Below are 19,459 nucleotides of genomic sequence, written 5' to 3'. Positions count from 1 at the left end.
AAGAGGCAGAGACACAGGCAGAGGGAGAAGCAAGCTCCAGGCAGGGAGCCCGACATGGGACTCGATCCCAGGACTTCAGGATCACGCCCTGGGCCGAAGGCAGGTGCTCAACCACTGAGCCACCCAAGCGTCCCCCAGAACATTTTCATCATCTCCCAACTTTATACATGTTAAACGATGACTCCTTCTACTGCTCTACCCCCAACATCTGGTCGCTGCTGTTCTATTTGCTGTCTCTATATGTAATTTTTTCAAGTTCTATTCATGTAGTAGCAGGCATTTAATAACTTTCATTCTTAGGGCTGAATAATACTTTATAACATTTTTATTTAGATTACATTTTATTTACATTTTACTATAATTTGTTGGCAGACACTTGGCTTGTTTTTACATTTTGGCTACTGTGAATGATGCTGCCATAAACATTGATGTACAAATCTATGTTGGATTCTCTGCTTTTCATTCTTTTGTATATATGTGTAAGAGTGGAATTGCTGGGTCATATGGTAGTACTGTGCTTAACTTTTTGAGACCCGGGGTCCCTGGGTGACTCAGCGGTTGAGCACCTGCCTTCGGCCCACGGCATGATCCTGGGGTCCTGGCATCGAGTCCCACGTCGGGCTCCCTTCATGGAGCCTGCTTCTCCCTCTGCCTGTGTCTCTGCCTCTCTCTCTCTGTCTCATAAATGAATAAATAAAATCTTAAAAAAACAAAGCTTTTTGAGACCCCTCCAAATTATTTTCCACAGTGGGTGCACTCTTACATTCCTACCAGTAATACACTAGAGTTCTAGTTTTTCTTTTCTTTCCCTAAAAGGATGTTTGTTTATTTTAGAGAGAACAAGTGAGGGGGAGGGGCACAGGGAGGAGGAAAAATCTCCAGCAGGCTACCTACTGAGTGAGGAGCCTGACATAGGGCTTTATCCCGGTATCCTGAGATCATGGCTTGGGCTGAAATCAAGACCCACCAGACGCTTGACTGAGCATCCAGGCATAAATTTGTTATTTTTTGGTCTTTGATACGATAGCCATTCCAGAAAATTTTGTTATGTTTTGTAATGATATTACCTCCCCATATGTTGTCTTTTCACTTGATATCTTTTAGTATACTTTCTGTATTTTCAATTTTGATAAAGTCCAATATTAAATTTTTTTTTTCTTTTGGAGCGCCTGGGTGGCCGAGTCTGTTAAGTGTCTGCATTCAGCTCAGGTCTTGATCCTGGAGTCCCAGGATCAAGCCCCGTGTCGGGCTCCCTGCTCAGTGGAGAGTCTGCTTCTCTCTCCTCCTGCCTCCTCCCCACCACCGCTAGCTCTTGCTCTCTCACACACACTCTTTCTCTGAAATAAAATCTAAAATATATATATATATTTTTTTTTCTTTCATTACCTGTGCTTTTGGTGTCATAGCCATGAAGTTACTGCCAAATCCAATATCACGAATCTTTTTCCCCTCTATATTCTTGGAGGATTTTTATAGTTCTCGTTCTTGTAAGTTTTTTTATCTTTGATCAATTTTGAGTTTATTTTTGTGTATGGTGTAAGGCAGGGGTCCAGTTTTCATTCTTTTGCATGTGGATATTCAATTTTGTAGCACCATTTGTTGAAAAGAATGGTCTTTTATAATGAATGCTCTTGGCACCCTCATTGAAAAATCACGACCGCCGGGGTGCCTGAGTGGTACAGTCGGTTAAGTATCCAACTCTTGATTTTGGCTCAGGTCATGATCTCATGGTGGTGAGATGGAGCCTGATGTGGGACTCTGCTCAGCACAGAGTCTACTTGAGACTCTCAAATAAATAAAAAAAGAAAAATCAATTGACAGCATATATGAAGGTTTATTTTGGTGATACTTTATTCTTGGTGTGTATGTTTATCCTTATGCCATTACCATATGTTTTAATTTTACTTTACTTTTGAAGTAAATTTGGAAGGCAAGTGTAAGTTCTTTTAAATTTATTCTTTCAAAATTGATTTGGCTGTTTGGGGCTCTTGGCAATTCCATAAGGAATTTGAAGATGAGCTTTTTTGTGAAAAAGGATGCTGGACTTGTAATAGAGATTTTGTTGAATCTGTAGATTGCTCTGTATAATACATTTTAATGGTTTTTAAAACTTTGTACTTTAATGTGGAATGGCTTTCCATTTATTTAGGTCTTTTTAAATGTTTTCTAGCTATATTTTGTAGCTTGTAGTGTAGAAGTCTTTTCCTTGGTTTGATTTATTCCTGAGTATTTAATTTTTTTCAGTGCTATTGTAAATGGAATTCCTTACCTAATTACCTTTTCAGATTGTTGCTGTTGTGTAGAACCACAGCTAGTTTTTGTGTCTTGATCTTGTATACTCTGTAATTGAATTTATTTTACTAGCTTTTTTATGAATTTGATTTTCTCAGCAAGTTACTTTGTTTGTTTATGTGCTATTCAGTTTATATGTGATTTATAGCTACAATTGCTGTTTCATTTTTTAATGTATGTGTTTCTTTGTGATGCGTTGTTTACTTGTCATTTGTCCATTTTTTCCTTTAACTTTTTCCTGTTCATTTCAGTGTATTTGGAAAAGCTATTTTCTTTACTAGTTTCAAGGTTCAACATTTCTTATTTTATCTTAAATTTTAAATACACTGATTTTTTTTTCCCCCCAGAGGGACACCATTTTTTTTGATATTATGTTGGTAATATTTGGGATTTCTCTTACCTTCCTAATTTTCTCTGTTTTAGAAATGTTTATCCATTATCTAATTGATGGAGGATTAGATTTTGTGATCTTGAGTTTTGAATGTGTGTATAGGATTCAGGACATTTTATTTTATTTTTTTTTGTTTTTTGTTTTTTTGTTTTGTTTTTTTAAAGATTTTTTTTTTTAATTTTTATTTATTTATGATAGTCACAGAGAGAGAGAGAGAGGCAGAGACACAGGCAGAGGGAGAAGCAGGCTCCATGCACCAGGAGCCCGACGTGGGATTTGATCCCGGGTCTCCAGGATCATGCCCTGGGCCAAAGGCAGGCGCCAAACCGCTGCGCCACCCAGGGATCCCAGGATTCAGGACGTTTTAAACGTTAAAATTTTAAGACTTTACATAGCTAATAATGACTTAGATAAAGGAATAATAATAATGTCTACATATTGTTTTAGGTAGGTAAATAACTTTGTAATGATTTTTCATTTTTAGACTTTGCATCGAAGTGGGAGTTTCATTAATTCTCTATTACAGCTGGAAGAACTAGGATTTCGTAGTGGGGCACCCATGATTAAAAAAATAGCTTTTATTGCTTGGAAGAGTCTAATAGATAATTTTGCTTTGAATCCAGGTAAGTAATATTTTAAAATTGATTTTTTTTTTTTAATGAATTTTACTCAAGTGAGATGAACAAGGCCTTTTCGATTTCTTGGAGTCTATATTGAAACTTAACCCATTGAATTTTTTTTTTTTTTTAAGAAAATAAGCTTGTAGCTAAATAGAATTTAAAAGCTTAGGCATTATTGAAAAATCACAGATAGAAAATTTGTTTTAAGCTATTTCAAAAACTGAACAAAGTGACAGCATTTGTGACTTTCTTAGTATGTTCCAACACTTAGTTGAGCACTTCAGGTACCTCTAATTTGATCATACTTAGTATCTCTAGTCTATTATGATGATCACTCTTTTAGAGAGAGTAAATAGTTTATCAAAGGTCACATAAGCCAATAGATGATAGGAAACCATTTTGATTTCTGTGAAACATCAATAAACTTTTTTCTTTCAGTACCTTTCGAACAGTGCCTAATGGTGGGTTATTAATATATACAAGTGATTCCTTTTGATTTACCTTAGCTCCTATTGTCTAGTGGAGGTGTTTGATACACGGTTGACCTTTGAGCAGTGGGAAGGTTAGGGATACCAACATCCCACTGCGTGTAACTTTTCACTTTCCCTCAAATTTAACTGCAAATAGCCTGCTGTTGACTATAGAAGCCTTACCAATAACATAAATAGTCCATTAACCCGTATTTTGTATGCTATGTGTATTACATGCTCTAGTCTTTACAATAAAGTAAGCTAGAGCAAAGAAATGTCAAGAAAATCATAAGAGAAAATACATTTGTAGTACTGTTCTGTAAAAAGAAAAAAAAGTCTGTGTATAAGTGGACCCATGCAATTCAAACCCTTGTTCAGAGGTCACCTATATATATGAGAATGAGTATATAGCCCAAGAATAGGTCAGTAGGAGTACCTTCTTAATCAGGTAGTTAATCTTAAATATAATCAATATTGTATGTTTATAGATCAGCTAAATGATACTGGTTTCATTGTATATTTTTCTCTGCCAAAGACCATTAATAATCCTTTCTCTTCCTCGTTTTATTGTTTTCTGTAAGGTGATTATTTTGTTAACTGTAATTTTATTAAGAATATTGGTAAAAGTGTGTTGCCAGGCAGAAATTTTAATTGCAAACATTACCTTTTTGTTCTTTATGAACTGGTAACGTAAGTTACTGTTCTAGGCTAATCTGTTGCAATTATGTATGGTTGAGTGTTAAAGCATAAAATAGACATAAGAAGACTTAAGATAAATAAAACGATATTTCATTTGAAATAAGTCCAGAGCTCAAGTCCATCCCTAGTATGATCAAGGAAATCTTAGGGAATCAGATGCCCGTCTTTCTGTTCGGTCATCTTCAGTATACTTGGTTGTAGAATATGGGAAGGGGAGAAGACAAAAGAGCAAAAATTAACTTCAGCTGAGCCATGCATCTCTGGAGCCTTCTAGAGCTTCCATATACAGTTGCTCTTAAATCTCATTGGGTTGAATGGCTGAATGGGAGACTAGATAAAGAAATAAAAAATTGGGTGTTCTGATTGAATCAGGTCTTGTATCTAAAAATGAATGGCGATTGGCAATTTCTGCTATAGGGATATTATTGTGGAGCTCCTCTCATAAGTAGAATACAAGTTAAGGATTTGAGAATTTGTTCCCATAGTGATTTGACCTTACTTTCTTTATAGAAATATTAATTGTGAAAGCCAAATGGCCAAATAGCTGTCAAAAACATGAATGCCATCCCATCAGATATGTGGCTTGACACGTTTCAAGATCCTATTTAAGTCCTTTTGATAAGTTACTTGAGCACAGAAGTCTTGTCTTATGTACCCGAGTTGTTTTTTTTTTTTTTTAATTTTTATTTATTTATGATAGAGAGAGAGAGGCAGAGACCCAGGCAGAGGGAGAAGCAGGCTCCATGCACCGGGAGCCCGACGTGGGATTCGATCCCGGGTCTCCAGGATCGTGCCCTGGGCCAAAGGCAGGCGCCAAACCGCTGCGCCACCCAGGGATCCCTGTACCCGAGTTGTTGAACTCACATGGGACATTGGGCTGGACAGTTGTTGTGGAGGACTGCCCTGTGTGTTGAAGGTCCATCTAGCAGGATCCTTGAATGTGTAACCTAGTAGACGAGCAGCATCGTCCGTTCTCCTGCCTTCTGGGTCTAACAACCAGAGATACCGTAGACATTGCCAAATGTCCCTTGGTAGGAAAATCGTCCCTGGCACACACAGTATCTAATACACATTACTTTTTTTTTTTTTTCTTTTCCTCTCATTTCTTTGGCCTAATTATATGTAGTCTAGTTGCAGTAGACTCTGTCAAAGTGAAATTTTGAGGTCTAACAAGCTGGTGATAAAATTTTTTAATTCATTCTCTTGCAATGATAAAGGAGACTTGTTCCTGAAATTTAGTCTTTAGCTCTCACATGTTTTAACCCATGTGCTTATTTTAAGAAATACTTTGCAGTGCAAAAAGACTCAAGTTGTTAATGCAGCCTTTGAGTTCCATCCATGTGAGAACAGAAACTCTAGCACTAACAAAACTAGAAGTCTGGTGGTATCTACTGATGAGACTTGGACCTCATCTTCCTGCCAATTTTGAACAGGTAATAAAAGTGTTGACTAAAATGTGTGGTGTGTCTTAATGCATTTTTAAATTCTTAACAGTTTAATCTTTCAGTGTTAAGTTTGCTGTATTAGCAGACCACACTATATATATAACAGATCATTTTTTCCTAACACAGAACTTGGGTTTAGTTTCCTCAGAAAATACTCTCCAGTTGTGTGAAATGGAGCCTCTAAAGCTTTCTCAACCAACAATCACTCAAATATCTATTCTTATTCTAAAGCCATTTTGAGAATTTTTTTAAAGAAATTTCAAAGGATTTAGAATGTAATTGAGAATAAAATCAGTATTATTGAAATAGGAATCAAGTTCTACACTGGGTTGATAAGTTGGATATCTTTTGTATCTCCTATTTCTAGGCCACCTAATAGTAACAAATCATTTGATCCCAGCATAGCTTTTTAGTATTATAAATGATTTTACACATTTTTTTTAGGTTTTGATATCCTTGCTGGCATTTAGACATAAGGCTTATTAATCTTAAGTATACTGTCCTCGTGTTGCAGTTAGTCCCATCCTTGGTTTCTGTATTTTTGTATAATAAGTAAAAAAAGATGGCTCTGATAACTTCTTTTATCTTCTTCATTTCTTTATTGTTTATCTGGGATTTTGAAGTGTATGAGAGCCTTGCTGGATAAAGTATTCTTGGTTGCATGTTCTTCTCATTTAGGACCCTGAATATATCCTGCCAGCCCTTTCTGGCCTGCCACGTCTCTGTGGAGAGGTCTGCTGTTACCCTAATATTCCTCCCCATGAAAGTCAGGGACTTCTTGTCTCTTGCTGCTTTAAGGATCTTCTCTTTATCTTTGGAATTTGCAAGCTTCACTATTAGATGTCGAGGTGTTGAACGGTTTTTATTGATTTTAGGGGGGAATCTCTCTATTTCCTGGATCTGAATGCCTGTTTCCCTTCCCAGATTGGGAAAGTTTTCAGCTAGGATTTGTTCAAATACATACTCTGGCCCTCTGTCCCTTTCGGCGCCCTCGGGAACCCCAATTAAACGTAGGTTTTTCTTCCTTAGGCTGTCATTTATTTCCCTTAATCTGTCTTCATGGTCCTTTAATTGTCTCTTTTCCTCAGTTTCCCTCTTTGCCATTAACTTGTCTTCTATGTCACTCACTCGTTCTTCCACCTCGTTAACCCTCGTCGTTAGGACTTCTAGTTTGGATTGCATCTCATTCAATTGATTTTTAATTTCTGCCTGATTGGATCTAAATTCTGCAGTCATGAAGTCTCGTGAGGCCTTAATGCTTTTTTCTAGAGCCACCAGTAGCTGTATAATAGTGCTTCTGAATTGGCTTTCTGACATTGAATTGTAATCCAGATTTTGTAACTGTGGAAGAGAGGGCTGTTTCTGATTCTTTCTTTTGAGGTGAGGTTTTCCTTCTAGTCATTTTGCTCAGTGCAGAGTGGCCAAAAACAAGTTGTATTGGGAAAAGGAAAGAAAGAGAAGGAAAGAAAAGAGAAAGAGAAAAAAGAAAAAGAAAAAAAAAGGAAAAAAAGAAGAAAAAGAGAAAGAAAAAGAAAGAAAGGTGAAAAAAAAAGGAGTGGGGTGGGGGAAGCAATCAGAAATCAAAAAGAAAAGAAAAAAGAAAAAAAAACACGGGGGAGTATCTTCTGAATTTGTAGACTTAAAATCCCTTGACTTCCCCTGGAACTGGTCGGTCCAGCTGGTCTTCTGGGGGAGGGGCCTGCTGTGCTGATTTTCAGGTGTTAGCACTTGGGGGAGCTGCTCTGCCCCTGCCTGCTGCAGGGCTCAGCTGGGGTTGTTTACCCGGTGAGGCATGAGGAGGAACAGCTCCAGTTGCTACGGCAACTCTGGAAGCCTGGATTCAGCCTCCGCAGGACCGTCTGCAGGGCCTGGAGGCTCCGGGGCGGGGCCGCTGATCTGCTCAGCTAGGGGCAGGAGCGTCCTCGCTGTCTCGGGCCCTCCCGGCCCCTGCCTGTCCCGGGGGAGGCCGGATCCTGGGCTGCGTCCCGGCGCCCTGTGCTCGGGGGCCTGCGCTGTTGGATTCGCGCTGCCGCCCCGCAGCCCCCTCCGTGGAGCTGCTCCCGAGCCCCTCCGAGAGCTGCTCCGGGTCCCGCCGTGCGCGCTGCAGCCCTTAGGGAGCTCAGCGCACTCTCCTGGGGCGCAGGTGTCTGTTAGTGTCCCCGGGAGCCCGAGGGCATCCCCGCCCTCCTGGGTCCTGCTCCAACTCCCTGGGAGCCCCTTTCCGCCCCTTTCCGCCCGGGAAGGTTGGTGCAGCTCCTGCTTCTCCGGAACGGGCCTCTCCTGTCCTGGGGACACTCGCCCCGGCCTCAGCCCGGCACCTCGCGGGGCCCCTCCCCCTCGGAGGCCTTTTGTTCCTTTATTTCTTTTTCCCCGTCTTCCTACCTTGATAGAAGCGCGAACTCTTCTCACTGTAGCGTTCCAGGTGGTCTCTCTTTAAATCTCAGGCCGAATTCGTAGATTTTTCAGGATGATTTGAAGGTTATCTAGGTAATTTTTTGGGGACCCTACTCTTCCGCCATCTTGCCCCTCCTCCTGAAGTGTATCTTTTAAATCTGTAGTCCTTCTGGTCTATACGTAATTGCATGGTAGTGAATATGTTATTGGAAATTGGGTTTATAATAAAATTCTATTTTTGGCAAATTTTTAGACTTGTAATCATTACATTTAGTGTGTTAAGGCTTTTCAGCTTGACAGCATGAATTGATTGGAATTGGACACTAATGATAATATGTAATGGGAACATAATTATTCCAAGTTCTACCATTATGAAGTCCTAAGTAGCCTAATCTTACCCAGTTGTCCCACACATTCATCGATATAATTTATACATTGGCTAGATTTGATTGGTACTGGAATGATTAGAAATGAGTTTGAAGTTGTCTCAGTTCAAATTTTTTTAGGGTGCATTTTTTAAAAGTTTAAAATGAGTCTGTACCGATAGCATTAAAACTCAGGCATTATTTAGGTGTATGATCTCCCATCTGGAATTTAGAACTGAAACTTATAGATAGTACCCATTTATAGGGCAAATAAAGTTGTAATAAAAATTTTTACTTTTTCAGTTTTAGTTTTTAGCCAGTGCATCCAAACAGCTAGGACTCAGCATATCAAAAGAATTCAGATTACTTCTTAAGTTTAACTGTAATCATGCAAGACTTTAAAAATATATGGCAATTAGGTAGTTTAGAGATAGTTTCCCTTTTTTGCTTTTAACCCCAATAGGTGTGCGTGCCTCTGATTCAAAGTACAATAAGCATCGATTCTAATGCTTCAGCTCAAGGCAGTTCGTCTCGTGTAGCTGCTTCTCCAGGTTTAAGTCCTATGACTCCTATACACAAAGGTAAGAGGTAGACATAGTTGGGGTTTTTTCTTTTCTTTTTTTTCTTAAGATTTTATTTATTCATGAGAGACACAAAGAGGGAGAGACAAAGGGAGAAGCAGCCTTCTGTGGGGAGCCTGATATGGGACTTGATCCCAGGACCCCAGAATCACACCCTGAGCCGAAGGCAGACGCTCAACTACTGAGCCACCCAGGTGCCCCTCTTTTTTATTTTTAAAAAGGACTTGAATGAAGCCTTTACTCAGTTATTCACATAAAATGAAGCACTTTATAATTTTGACTCCTAATCACAAAGTTTGTTCTATACTAATTATTTTCTTACGTGTTGCTGTTGTAATTGCATTGTTGTAATTGGGAAAAGATCAATGTTTTTCCACTATACATGGGAGATGTATTACAGTGACTCTTGTATTTGTTTCAGAACCAGAATCTTACAGCTTATATTAAAAACAGATTTTAACAGATGTTTAAAAAAAAAAAATTGGCCTAGGGGTTGCCTGGATGGCCCAGTTGATTAAGTGTTGACTCTTGATTTCTGCTCTGGTCATGTTCTCAGGATCATGCGATTTAGCCCCAAGTTGGGCTCCACACAATGTCTGCTTGAGATCCTCTCCCTGTACCCCCCCCTCAACAAACAAACAAACAAAAAAAAACCTTTTTTTTTTAAGTGGCTTAGTGTGTGTGCGTGTATATACATATATATGTATATCATGTTCTTCATTGAAAGAATATGATTTGCTATTTATTTTATGTTAGATCTTCTAGTCAGATTTTTATATTTAAGTGGCAGGAATGCCTCCATAATTTTCAAAGTATAGATTAATGCTTCTTAATTGTATGCATTTAAATGATGTGTAACACTAATCTCGTTCTTCACCTAGTAAGATAATTAGGAACTCTATTGTGGGCTTTAAGCAAAAATTCAACTTTCATTTGAGAAAACCTTTTTATTTATAAAGATATGTTTCATTGAAATGAAGTCAACAATAAATATGTTCATTTGGGTAGGTAATTTAAGCTACTATAACTTTTTTTTTTTTTTTTTTTTTTTTTTTTAAGGTGCTTCCCCATTTGGAACTACTGTAACTCCCCGGATGAATTTAAGTTCAAATTTAGGTGGAATGGCCACAATCCCCTCTATTCAACTTTTGGGACTTGAAATGCTGCTTCATTTTTTGTTGGGTCCAGAAGTCTTGAGTTTTGCTAAGCAAAACAAACTCGTACTGAGTTTAGGTATTTATGTATGTATGTATGTATGTATTTTTTTTAAAACCGTTCAGAGCATGGTTCTTTAAGGCGGGAAGATGTTTATTTTCCCCAAAGCCAAAATATTCTGTAATCATGTATGAAATAAGTCTAAATCTTTTTAATAGAAAACACATGTCAGACCACCTAAAATTTTATATTGTGATGTTTATTTCATAAAACTTTGGTTTGGCATAATTGTTCTTTTTTCTCTCTTTTATATTTTAGAGCCGCTTGAACATCCGTTAATCAGCAGCTCTTCTTTTTTTTCCAAACATGCAAATACACTTATCACTGCTGTTCATGATAGCTTTGTTGCGGTTGGAAAAGATGCTTCTGGTAAATATTTAAGAGATTTTTTTATTTGTTTAATCCTGTGTTTATAAAGAAAGTAAAATAGCAAATATTTATATAGTGCCATATTTTGGCCAAATTGTGCTCCAAGAACTTTACATATAAATCCTCACAGTAACCTTCTCTTTTAGTCCAATTCTCAGCTGAGGAAATTGTGTTATGTAGAGAAGTAAATAACGTCACGTGGTAAGTGGTGGAGCTGTGATTCAGACTTGGGCTCTATGGCCCCAGTATCTACACTTAAACTCCTCCTGTGTGTGATAGTCTATCAGATTTTTTTTTAAATTTATTTATGATAGTCACACAGAGAGAGAGAGAGAGAGAGGCAGAGACATAGGCAGAGGGAGAAGCAGGCTCCATGCACTGGGAGCCCGATGTGGGACTCGATCCCGGGTCTCCAGGATCGTGCCCTGGGCCAAAGGCAGGCGCCAAACCGCTGCGCCACCCAGGGATCCCAGATTTTTTTTTAAGGTTTTATTTATTTATCATGAGAGACAGAGAGGCAGAGGGAGAAGCAGGCTTCCTGCAGGGAGCCCGACATGGGACTTGATCCTGGGTCTCCAGGATCACGCCCTGGGCTGAAGGCAGCGCTAAACTGCTGAGCCACCCGGGCTGCCCCAGAGGTTTTTTTTTTTTTTTTTTTTTTTTTTTTTAAGATTTATTTTATTCATGAGAGAGACAGAGACATAGGCATAGAGAGAAGCAGGCTCCATGCAGGGAGCCCGGTGTGGGACTCGATCCCGAGATCAGGCTCTGAGCCAAAGGCAGACACTTGACTGCCGAGCCACCTGGGCGTCCTGATGGTCTATCAGATATTAAGATGAAATTTCAAAAGTGAAATAGTTAGCTATTTAACTGGCTGGGAGATTTCTTTCTAGGATGTTTCAGGTGTTCTTTTGAAATTTCGATTTTTATTTCCTTGTCTCAGAAGCAAAAGGTGTTCAGTAAAGAAAATGCAGATAATAGAAAAAAAGAGAAAATAATCACTGTTAATTAAGTTACATGACCCAGTATTGATGAGTTTGCAGAAATAATTCTTTGTTGTGATAGTGTTTCATAAACTGATTATAAGGTTGAATATTATAAGAATTATATTCTAAGTATTGCTCAACTTATTTCTTTGGTGTAAAGATAAAAGGTGAACTTTTATAGTCCTATCTACTGTATTCTAAAGTTTGTTTTGTTTGGCAGATGTAGTTGTCAATGCTATTTGGAAGGAGCTGATAAGCTTGATGAAGTCAGTTATTGAATCAGGTAACTACTATAACTGATCAAATGATTTTTATAGCACTAAATTTTTGTTTGGCTTTTGTAAATACTATTTTTTTAGAGTGTATTTTTGAAGTGTATAGCTTCTAGACTTTCATCTTATTTTAAAGAATTATTTATTCATGAGAGAAGGGAGACAGACAGGAAGGAGGATCCCTATGGGATCAGGGAGCCTGATGTGAGACTTATTCCCAGGACCGTGGGATTATGACTGGAGCTGAAGGCAGGCGGTTAACAGATTGAGCCACCCATGTGCCCCGGACTTTACTTTTAAATAAAGCTGTTTGATATATTTTTTAAAAATCAATGTTTCATAGCTAAGCATATGTTATTATTCCCAAAAATACTATATTTTCTCCCATAAAAATATTTGCATATTTAGAACTACATTCTTCCTTTTGCTTTTTGATAGGTAACAAAAAAGAGAGACCAGGTTCTGAAGTTTTGACCCTCTTATTAAAATCTTTAGAAAGCATAGTGAAGTCAGAAGTATTTCCTGTATCAAAAACACTGGTAAGTATAATTATGTGCTAGAACTCAAAAATCATACTCTGAAATAGAATTTTTTATTGAAGATACTTACATAGACCAGAGTTTTTTTTCCTTAAGATTAAAAATTTTTTTAGAGAAATCTTTGCATACAAGCGAGAGAAAGAAGAGAGGGGGAGGAGTGGGAAAGAATCTCCAGCAGACTACACTGAGTGTGAATCCCCAGGAAGGTCTTGAGCTTATGACCTGAGTCGATACCAAGAGTCGGATCCTTAACCATTTGAGCCACCCAGGTGTCTCCTGACCGGGTTTTAAAAAGACATTTTATATCAATATTTATCAGTAATTTAGACCTGTAATAAATGTTTTTCTATTGACTCAAGTCATTGGAAACCTCAATAAAGTAAATGAGTATACCAGTGATACAAAAATCTTCCAGTGTCATAAGAATGAGCCATACAGAGGAAATGGGGTAAAGGACATGAAACTTGAACTGAGGAAACTCAGGTGAACACTAATTTTAGAAGATTGCTGAGCTCCACTAATTGTTACTTTGTACTTTTAAGAAAATACCTGGTAATCTTGGGGAACTTAGGCAATTTAAGTTACCTCTGTTTAACCGAGGTAATGTCTTTGACATTAAACACCATTTTTATCCTATATAGTAGAGAAGGAAAAAACAAACTGGGTGTACTTTTTATAATAGTATCCCAAGATACCCGCAGATGGAGTAAACTGTACCCTACTTAAATTCCTTCTGGGTCTTCCTACCAGAAGGTAGTAGATCATAGTGGTTAACAGCATGGGCTCTGGAGCAGTGTAGGTTGACTCTCCCTGCCCATTTATTAGCTGAGTAATCTTGCTCAGTATTTCTACTCTTCCCTTTTGTGAAGGAAATACAGTAATAGCTTTATAAGTAATATATGCAGAACATCATGGATCAGGAACAAAATAAATGAGTCTACAAATGCTGTTTAGTATTATGATCATTAGTGTCTGATTCAAATGAGAGTCTAAGCACTTTTTAACTAACATAACCCTTTATATGAAGTCATTATGTCACTTGTTATGTAGTTCAGATTAATAGCAGTATAATAATAATTATGAGTGGCAGTTTGATAGGCCCTGTCATATTTGAGAGATGTGTCTTCAGACCCAGCTTCCAGTTAGTAGTCTTGAAATACTTGCTTCTGGCATTAGTGAATACATAATTCATTACAGAAGATCTTTTTTTTGTGGCATTAAAAAAAGGCCTCAAGGGCTATTAATAGAAAAATGTTTTGATGAATAAACTATGCACATTCATGTAACAGTTAAGAATGCCTATATATATATTTTTTTTTTTTATTAAGATTTTATTTATTCATGAGAGACACAGAGAGAGAGGCAGAGGGGGAAGCAGGCTCCATGCAAGAGCCTGATGTGGGACTCGATCCTGGGACTCCAGGACCACACCCTGGGCTGAAGGCATACGTTTAACCGCTGAGCCACCCAGGCGTCCCAAGAATGCCTATATATATATATTGATGTGAAAACTCTAACAGTCAGATAAAGGTTTGTTGCAGAGCATCTCACAGTATGTTATTAATGGTATAAAAGAATATATATGAGATAGTCTGGGAAGTTTGGTTTCACTGTGTATTTAAATATATGGAAATTTAGAAAGTCTAGAAAAATAAACTTCACAAACTCATAGTATTGATATTTTCCCTGGAGATAAAGGAGGACTTTGTCATTTTATTTTTTATGTTTCTGTATTTGAACTTTTAAAACTAATGTAAATACATACATTAATATATAAACATTGTGTTTGAACTTCTTGCACTGAGAATATTAATGAATGAACATTACTTAACAGTAAACTATTAAATGAAAAATATAGTTAACAGTACTGGATTTTTACTAAGCGAAATATTTATGTGGCTAATTTACAACACAACTTTTTATCTCCCTTAGGTCCTCATGGAAATTACAATTAAAGGACTGCCCCAGAAAGTATTAGGTTCACCAGCATATCAGGTTTCTAATATGGATATTCTTAATGCAAGTATCTTAAGTGCAGTGATACAATTAAATTAGCCAAAAGATTAAATTCCATGATAGTTTTTTTTCCTTAAAACTATAAAACTTAGATTAAAAGTTTGAGAGAATTTGATTTGGGTTTGCTGATTATGTTAGAGGAAAAACTGATAAAGTAATAGATTAATGTAAAAAATTAAATATGGCACTATTAATGGAACTATTTTCTGATTTATACAAAAAGTCATAGAAATAAAGTTTTCTATTTGCTTATACATAGTAATTAGTGATTACTATTTTAAAATTTGGAAGCATAATAATAGTGGCTTTAATTATGGTGAAATAAACTTAATATCTACAGGATGTTAGGTATTTATTGGTCCAGCAAGTTTTAACTTCATGTTCTTTTTATATCTGGAATATACCATTCCTCCATTTTTCATGTAGATAGCATAGCTGTTAATATAAAGCTTTTCATCATTAATATACAGCTATCAATATAATGATTTTTGTTTGCAGTTTAGAAATATTTTTGCTACTGTTATATCATATCCTAAGTAATATTAAAAGTTAAGTTTCTTTAGCTTAAAATTAAAATTAGCTTTACATAATTGTAGAAAACAAGTGTAACAAGAAGGTTATACTTATAACAAGATTGACTGTAATGTCCCATCTTTTTTCAGGGAACTCCTGCTTTGTTCTTAATTCGGTTAATTTTCAACAATAATCTGTTGGAATATGGTGTAGAAGATGAGAGGTAATTTAAACTAGTCTTTTTATTTATCTTGGAAAGGTTGTTATTTGATGAATGAGATTCTTTTTTGAGTTTATATGCTATATCATCTTTTTAAATTAAATCAAAGTGGGGCTTGGAATTTACCATTTCTTGTTTCGTTGTCAGTTGTTTTTAGGATTTTGTAGTAGCGTAACATATATTCTGGCAAAAAGCACTAGTTAATGCATGGCTCAAAATTTTTTCTTCAGGTTTTTTCTCAATCTGGAAACACTTGTAGTCTGTGTCCTTTCTGGTCCAACTTCACCATTAGCTTTCAGTGACTCTGTTTTGAATGTTATTAACCAAAATGCAAAGCTGTTGGAAAACAAGGAGCATCTCTGGAGAATGTGGAGTATTATAGTCACTCCATTAATCGAATTGATTAATCAGGTATGTCGTAAGTGCTGCATGTTTCCGTTAAAGCTTAAGAAATATTTTCCTTTTTTTCTTGTTGGAACAGCACATGGAGCAATAAATAGAAGTTTGAATTTGAATAGAAAAAACGTGAAGTATTTTTTTCTGTGGGATTCCTATTCTTTATATTAGTTGACTTCTTTTCGTTGCATTTCTGCCTTACTTGAGAAAATATAACTTAATGGGAACACATGAGCTCCCTTTTCTCCAGTAGTGATTATAAAGCCAGAACTCAGATATGTTACATTTAACTTCTCATATTTGTATTTTGAGTTCTTTCAGTATTTTACTATGAGGTATAATAATGGTCATCTTGACTAGACTGTATATTCTTAAGATTTCCATGGGCAAGTCAGTTGGTGAATACCTCAAAGCCATATGGTAGTCCCTAAACCGTAATCTTTTGACTAATCCTTGCATATAAATATTTAATAAACTGACTGTTTTGGCAGCGTGTGGAGCTCAACTTTTTGTCAGAATTAATGAATGGTTCATCAGCTGCTTTATCAGTCTTTAAATGGAAGTATTTTCTGGGAAATACTTCACTGTAATTCTCAAATGAAACGAATACTCCAGAGAGTTTATTAATGATAGTGTAGTCAGTTATTTTCACTACTAAGTTCAGTACATCATTTAGACATTCTTCTGAAAGAAAAAAGTTTACAATCCTACTTTCCTACTGTTTGAAGGATAGCAGAGGTTTATAAGTCCTTGCTTGAATCCTAACTTCTGTGTATAGTAAAGGATTTTGGAGTTCCCTCTAGGAGTCTTTTTTAGCACTTAAACACCATGCATTGTTTCTCAGGGTTGCTATAACAGGTTATCACAAGCTGGAGGCTTAAAACAACAAGGATTTATTTTCTTGTATCTTTGGAACCCAGAAATCTAAAATCTGTGTATTGGCAGGCTTGGTTTCTTGTGGACCTCAAAGCAAGAATTCTTGCTTACCTTCCTTTTGTTCTGGCAATTCTTGATTGTTCCTAGGATTATAGACACAGTCTCCCTCCATCTTCCATGGTATTCTTACCTCTATTTTGTCTATCCAAATTCCATTTTTCTTACAAGAACACCAATTATTGGATTAGGGCCCATCCTAATCCAGGATGCCTTTATTTTAACCTGATTACATCTGCAAAGTCCCTGTTTCCAAATAAGGTCATATTCACAATTACAGGAGTTAAGAATTTACCACCTCTTGAACATCTCAGCACTGGGGGACGTATTCTATCTCACTATAAATAATAAATACTACATAGGATTAGAATTAGATGGTAATTTGTCTAACTTCATTTTTTTCTTGTTTCAGACCAATGAAGTGAATCAAGGTGATGCCTTAGAACATAATTTTAGTGCCATATATGGTGCATTGACATTACCAATACACCATATTTTTTCAGTACAGAAATTTCCAGTGGTAAGGCAATAGCAAATTTTTTACCTAAGGAATTTACTTTTTTTTTTTTTTTTTTTTAGAAAATACTCTTTCGCCGTTTATAATGAATTCCTACAGTAATTTTTCCTGCAATGAGATTTCCTTTGACTTAATCAACTTAGGGTAAAGAAAAATTTTGAAGGAAGAGAGAAATTCCTCTTGACCTTTGATAATTGCTGGTATTGTGGCATTATTACAGTTCAAATAGAATTCTGTGGGGGAGGTAAATTTACTATATGCTAGTCTCTTCTGTGACACCTTAAATGTTCCAGTGGTTTTTTAGTATACATTCTGTTAGGTGTTTGATATGTAGGTATACAGTTTTAAATTTTCTTTTATATTGTTACTTTTAGGCCACCATGAACACCTTACTTAAAACTTGGTCAGAATTATATAGAGCATTTGCCCGCTGTGCTGCTTTGGTGGCAACTGCAGAAGAGAATTTGTGTTGTGAGGAACTTTCTTCCAAGATGATGTCCAGTTTAGAAGATTCAGGCTTTTCAGTGAGTTTATCCCAGTACTGACCTTGGTTATTTTTAAAGAATACTTTTCAAATAAACTGAAATGTTTGTGAACTGTCATTTACAATGCTTTTAGTTTATAAGTGACTAATCTAAAGCAAGTGTGACAAAACAGTTTGGTGTCTTTGGTCTACATGACTGAGGTCCATGTTTCAGGACCCTTAACAGTGGTACATTTTTACTGCTATGTTGCGTACCTTCCGTGCCTATGCTATTCTAGATTAACAATATGAGGATCTTGGGCAGCCCGGGTGGTTCAGCGGTTTAGCACTGCCTTCAGCCCAGGGCCTGATCCTGGAGACCTGGGATCGAGTCCCACATCAGGCTCCCTGCACGGAGCCTGCTTCTCCCTCTGCCTGTGTCTCTGCCTTTCTCTCTTTCTCTCTCTGTCTCTCATGAATAAATAAATAAAATCTTAAAACAAACAAACAATATGAGGATCTTATCCTAGAGCCAACTTTCTCATAGCTGCCTCTTAGATCTTTTTTTTTTTTTTTTTTTTTTTTAGATTTATTTCTTTATTCATGATAGAGACAGCTAGGCAGAGACACAGGCAGAGGGAGAAGCAGGCTCCATGCCGGGAGCCTGACGCAGGACTCAATCCCGGGACTCCAGGATCGCGCCCTGGGCCAAAGGCAGGCATCAAATCACTGAGCCACCCAGGATCCCCTACCTCTTAGATCTTTAAAGGCAATCCTTTGGAAGTTTGTAGACTTAAAAAAAAGTAGGTCCATGTATTTAACCTGGGGGTTGGGGGGCGAAATTGCCCCTGCCAGCTCTTTTTTTCTTGGATAAGTCTCCTAAAGATCACTGCCCCTCCAGCACTTGTTTGGAGATTCGTTCTAAATATCTTTCCCTTGTACTCGAGGCATTTCTCAAACTGCTGTATCTGTGCTATATCTCAGTGATGTTGTTTGTTATGCTGTCCCTTTAAGTGTGGGGACTCAGTTTCTGCTGGCAGTCCCAGCCCAGCCAGCTGATTTTTTTAAAGTTTTAGGTGTTGAGCCCCACTGATTTTAAGAACTCTAAAAATAAGGGACTGCCTGGGTGGCTCAGCGGTGGAGCGGCTGCATTCGGCTCAGGCTGTGATCTCAGGGTCCTGAGATTGAGTCCCACATCAGGCTCCCTGCATGGAGCCTGCTTCTCCCTCTGCCTGTGTCCCTGCCTCTCTGTGTGTGTCTCTCATGAATAAATAAAATCTTTAAAAAAAAAAAAAAACTCTCAAAATAAGCCCTTCAGGTTTTCAAAGCCAAATGTTAGGGTGATTTATCTTTGTGGTGCCTGGGCTGGGGTCTGCTCCTCTTCCTTCCCTGTGTCTGCAATGGCCTCCCTCCTGGGGATGTTGGGTGAGTCAGGTTGGTTCCCACCTGCATCTTTACCCTTCCTACTTTGTCCATGCGGCCTCTTCTCTACCTTGAGCCACAAGAGAGTATGTTCTGCCGGTTTCTGTGTCATTTTCTGGGTTGACCTGCTGTGGGTGTGATCTTAGGTGTATTTGGGGATGAGGGGGGATCCCTGGGTGGCGCAGCGGTTTAGCGCCTGCCTTTGGCCCAGGCCGCGATCCTGGAGACCCGGGATCGAATCCCACGTCGGGCTCCCGGTGCATGGAGCCTGCTTCTCCCTCTGCCTGTGTCTCTGCCTCTCTCTCTCTCTCTCTCACTGTGTGCCTATCATAAATAAAATT

General features: G+C 37.6%; 1 protein-coding gene across 3 annotated transcripts in view; it reads left to right on the top strand.

The window, feature by feature from the left end:
* Positions 1-19,459, top strand: part of LOC129514484 (telomere-associated protein RIF1-like) — a 55,595-nt gene that overhangs the window by 10,334 nt on the left and 25,802 nt on the right. For all 3 annotated transcript variants that reach the window (XM_055333074.1, XM_055333072.1, XM_055333073.1), the window contains exons 9-20: positions 3,168-3,306; positions 5,754-5,905; positions 9,140-9,257; positions 10,317-10,490; positions 10,731-10,841; positions 12,048-12,110; positions 12,538-12,638; positions 14,571-14,657; positions 15,317-15,390; positions 15,618-15,798; positions 17,129-17,236; positions 17,608-17,757. In XM_055333074.1, the coding sequence (XP_055189049.1) occupies positions 3,168-3,306; positions 5,754-5,905; positions 9,140-9,257; positions 10,317-10,490; positions 10,731-10,841; positions 12,048-12,110; positions 12,538-12,638; positions 14,571-14,657; positions 15,317-15,390; positions 15,618-15,798; positions 17,129-17,236; positions 17,608-17,757 (1,458 nt within the window). The remainder of the gene's footprint in view (positions 1-3,167; positions 3,307-5,753; positions 5,906-9,139; positions 9,258-10,316; positions 10,491-10,730; positions 10,842-12,047; positions 12,111-12,537; positions 12,639-14,570; positions 14,658-15,316; positions 15,391-15,617; positions 15,799-17,128; positions 17,237-17,607; positions 17,758-19,459) is intronic.

This window comes from Nyctereutes procyonoides, unplaced genomic scaffold, assembly GCF_905146905.1.
Source record: "Nyctereutes procyonoides isolate TBG_1078 unplaced genomic scaffold, NYPRO_anot_genome, whole genome shotgun sequence".
NCBI lineage: Eukaryota > Metazoa > Chordata > Mammalia > Carnivora > Canidae > Nyctereutes > Nyctereutes procyonoides.
Note: the sequence above shows the minus strand (reverse complement) of the source record. Positions and strands in the feature narration are given on the sequence as shown.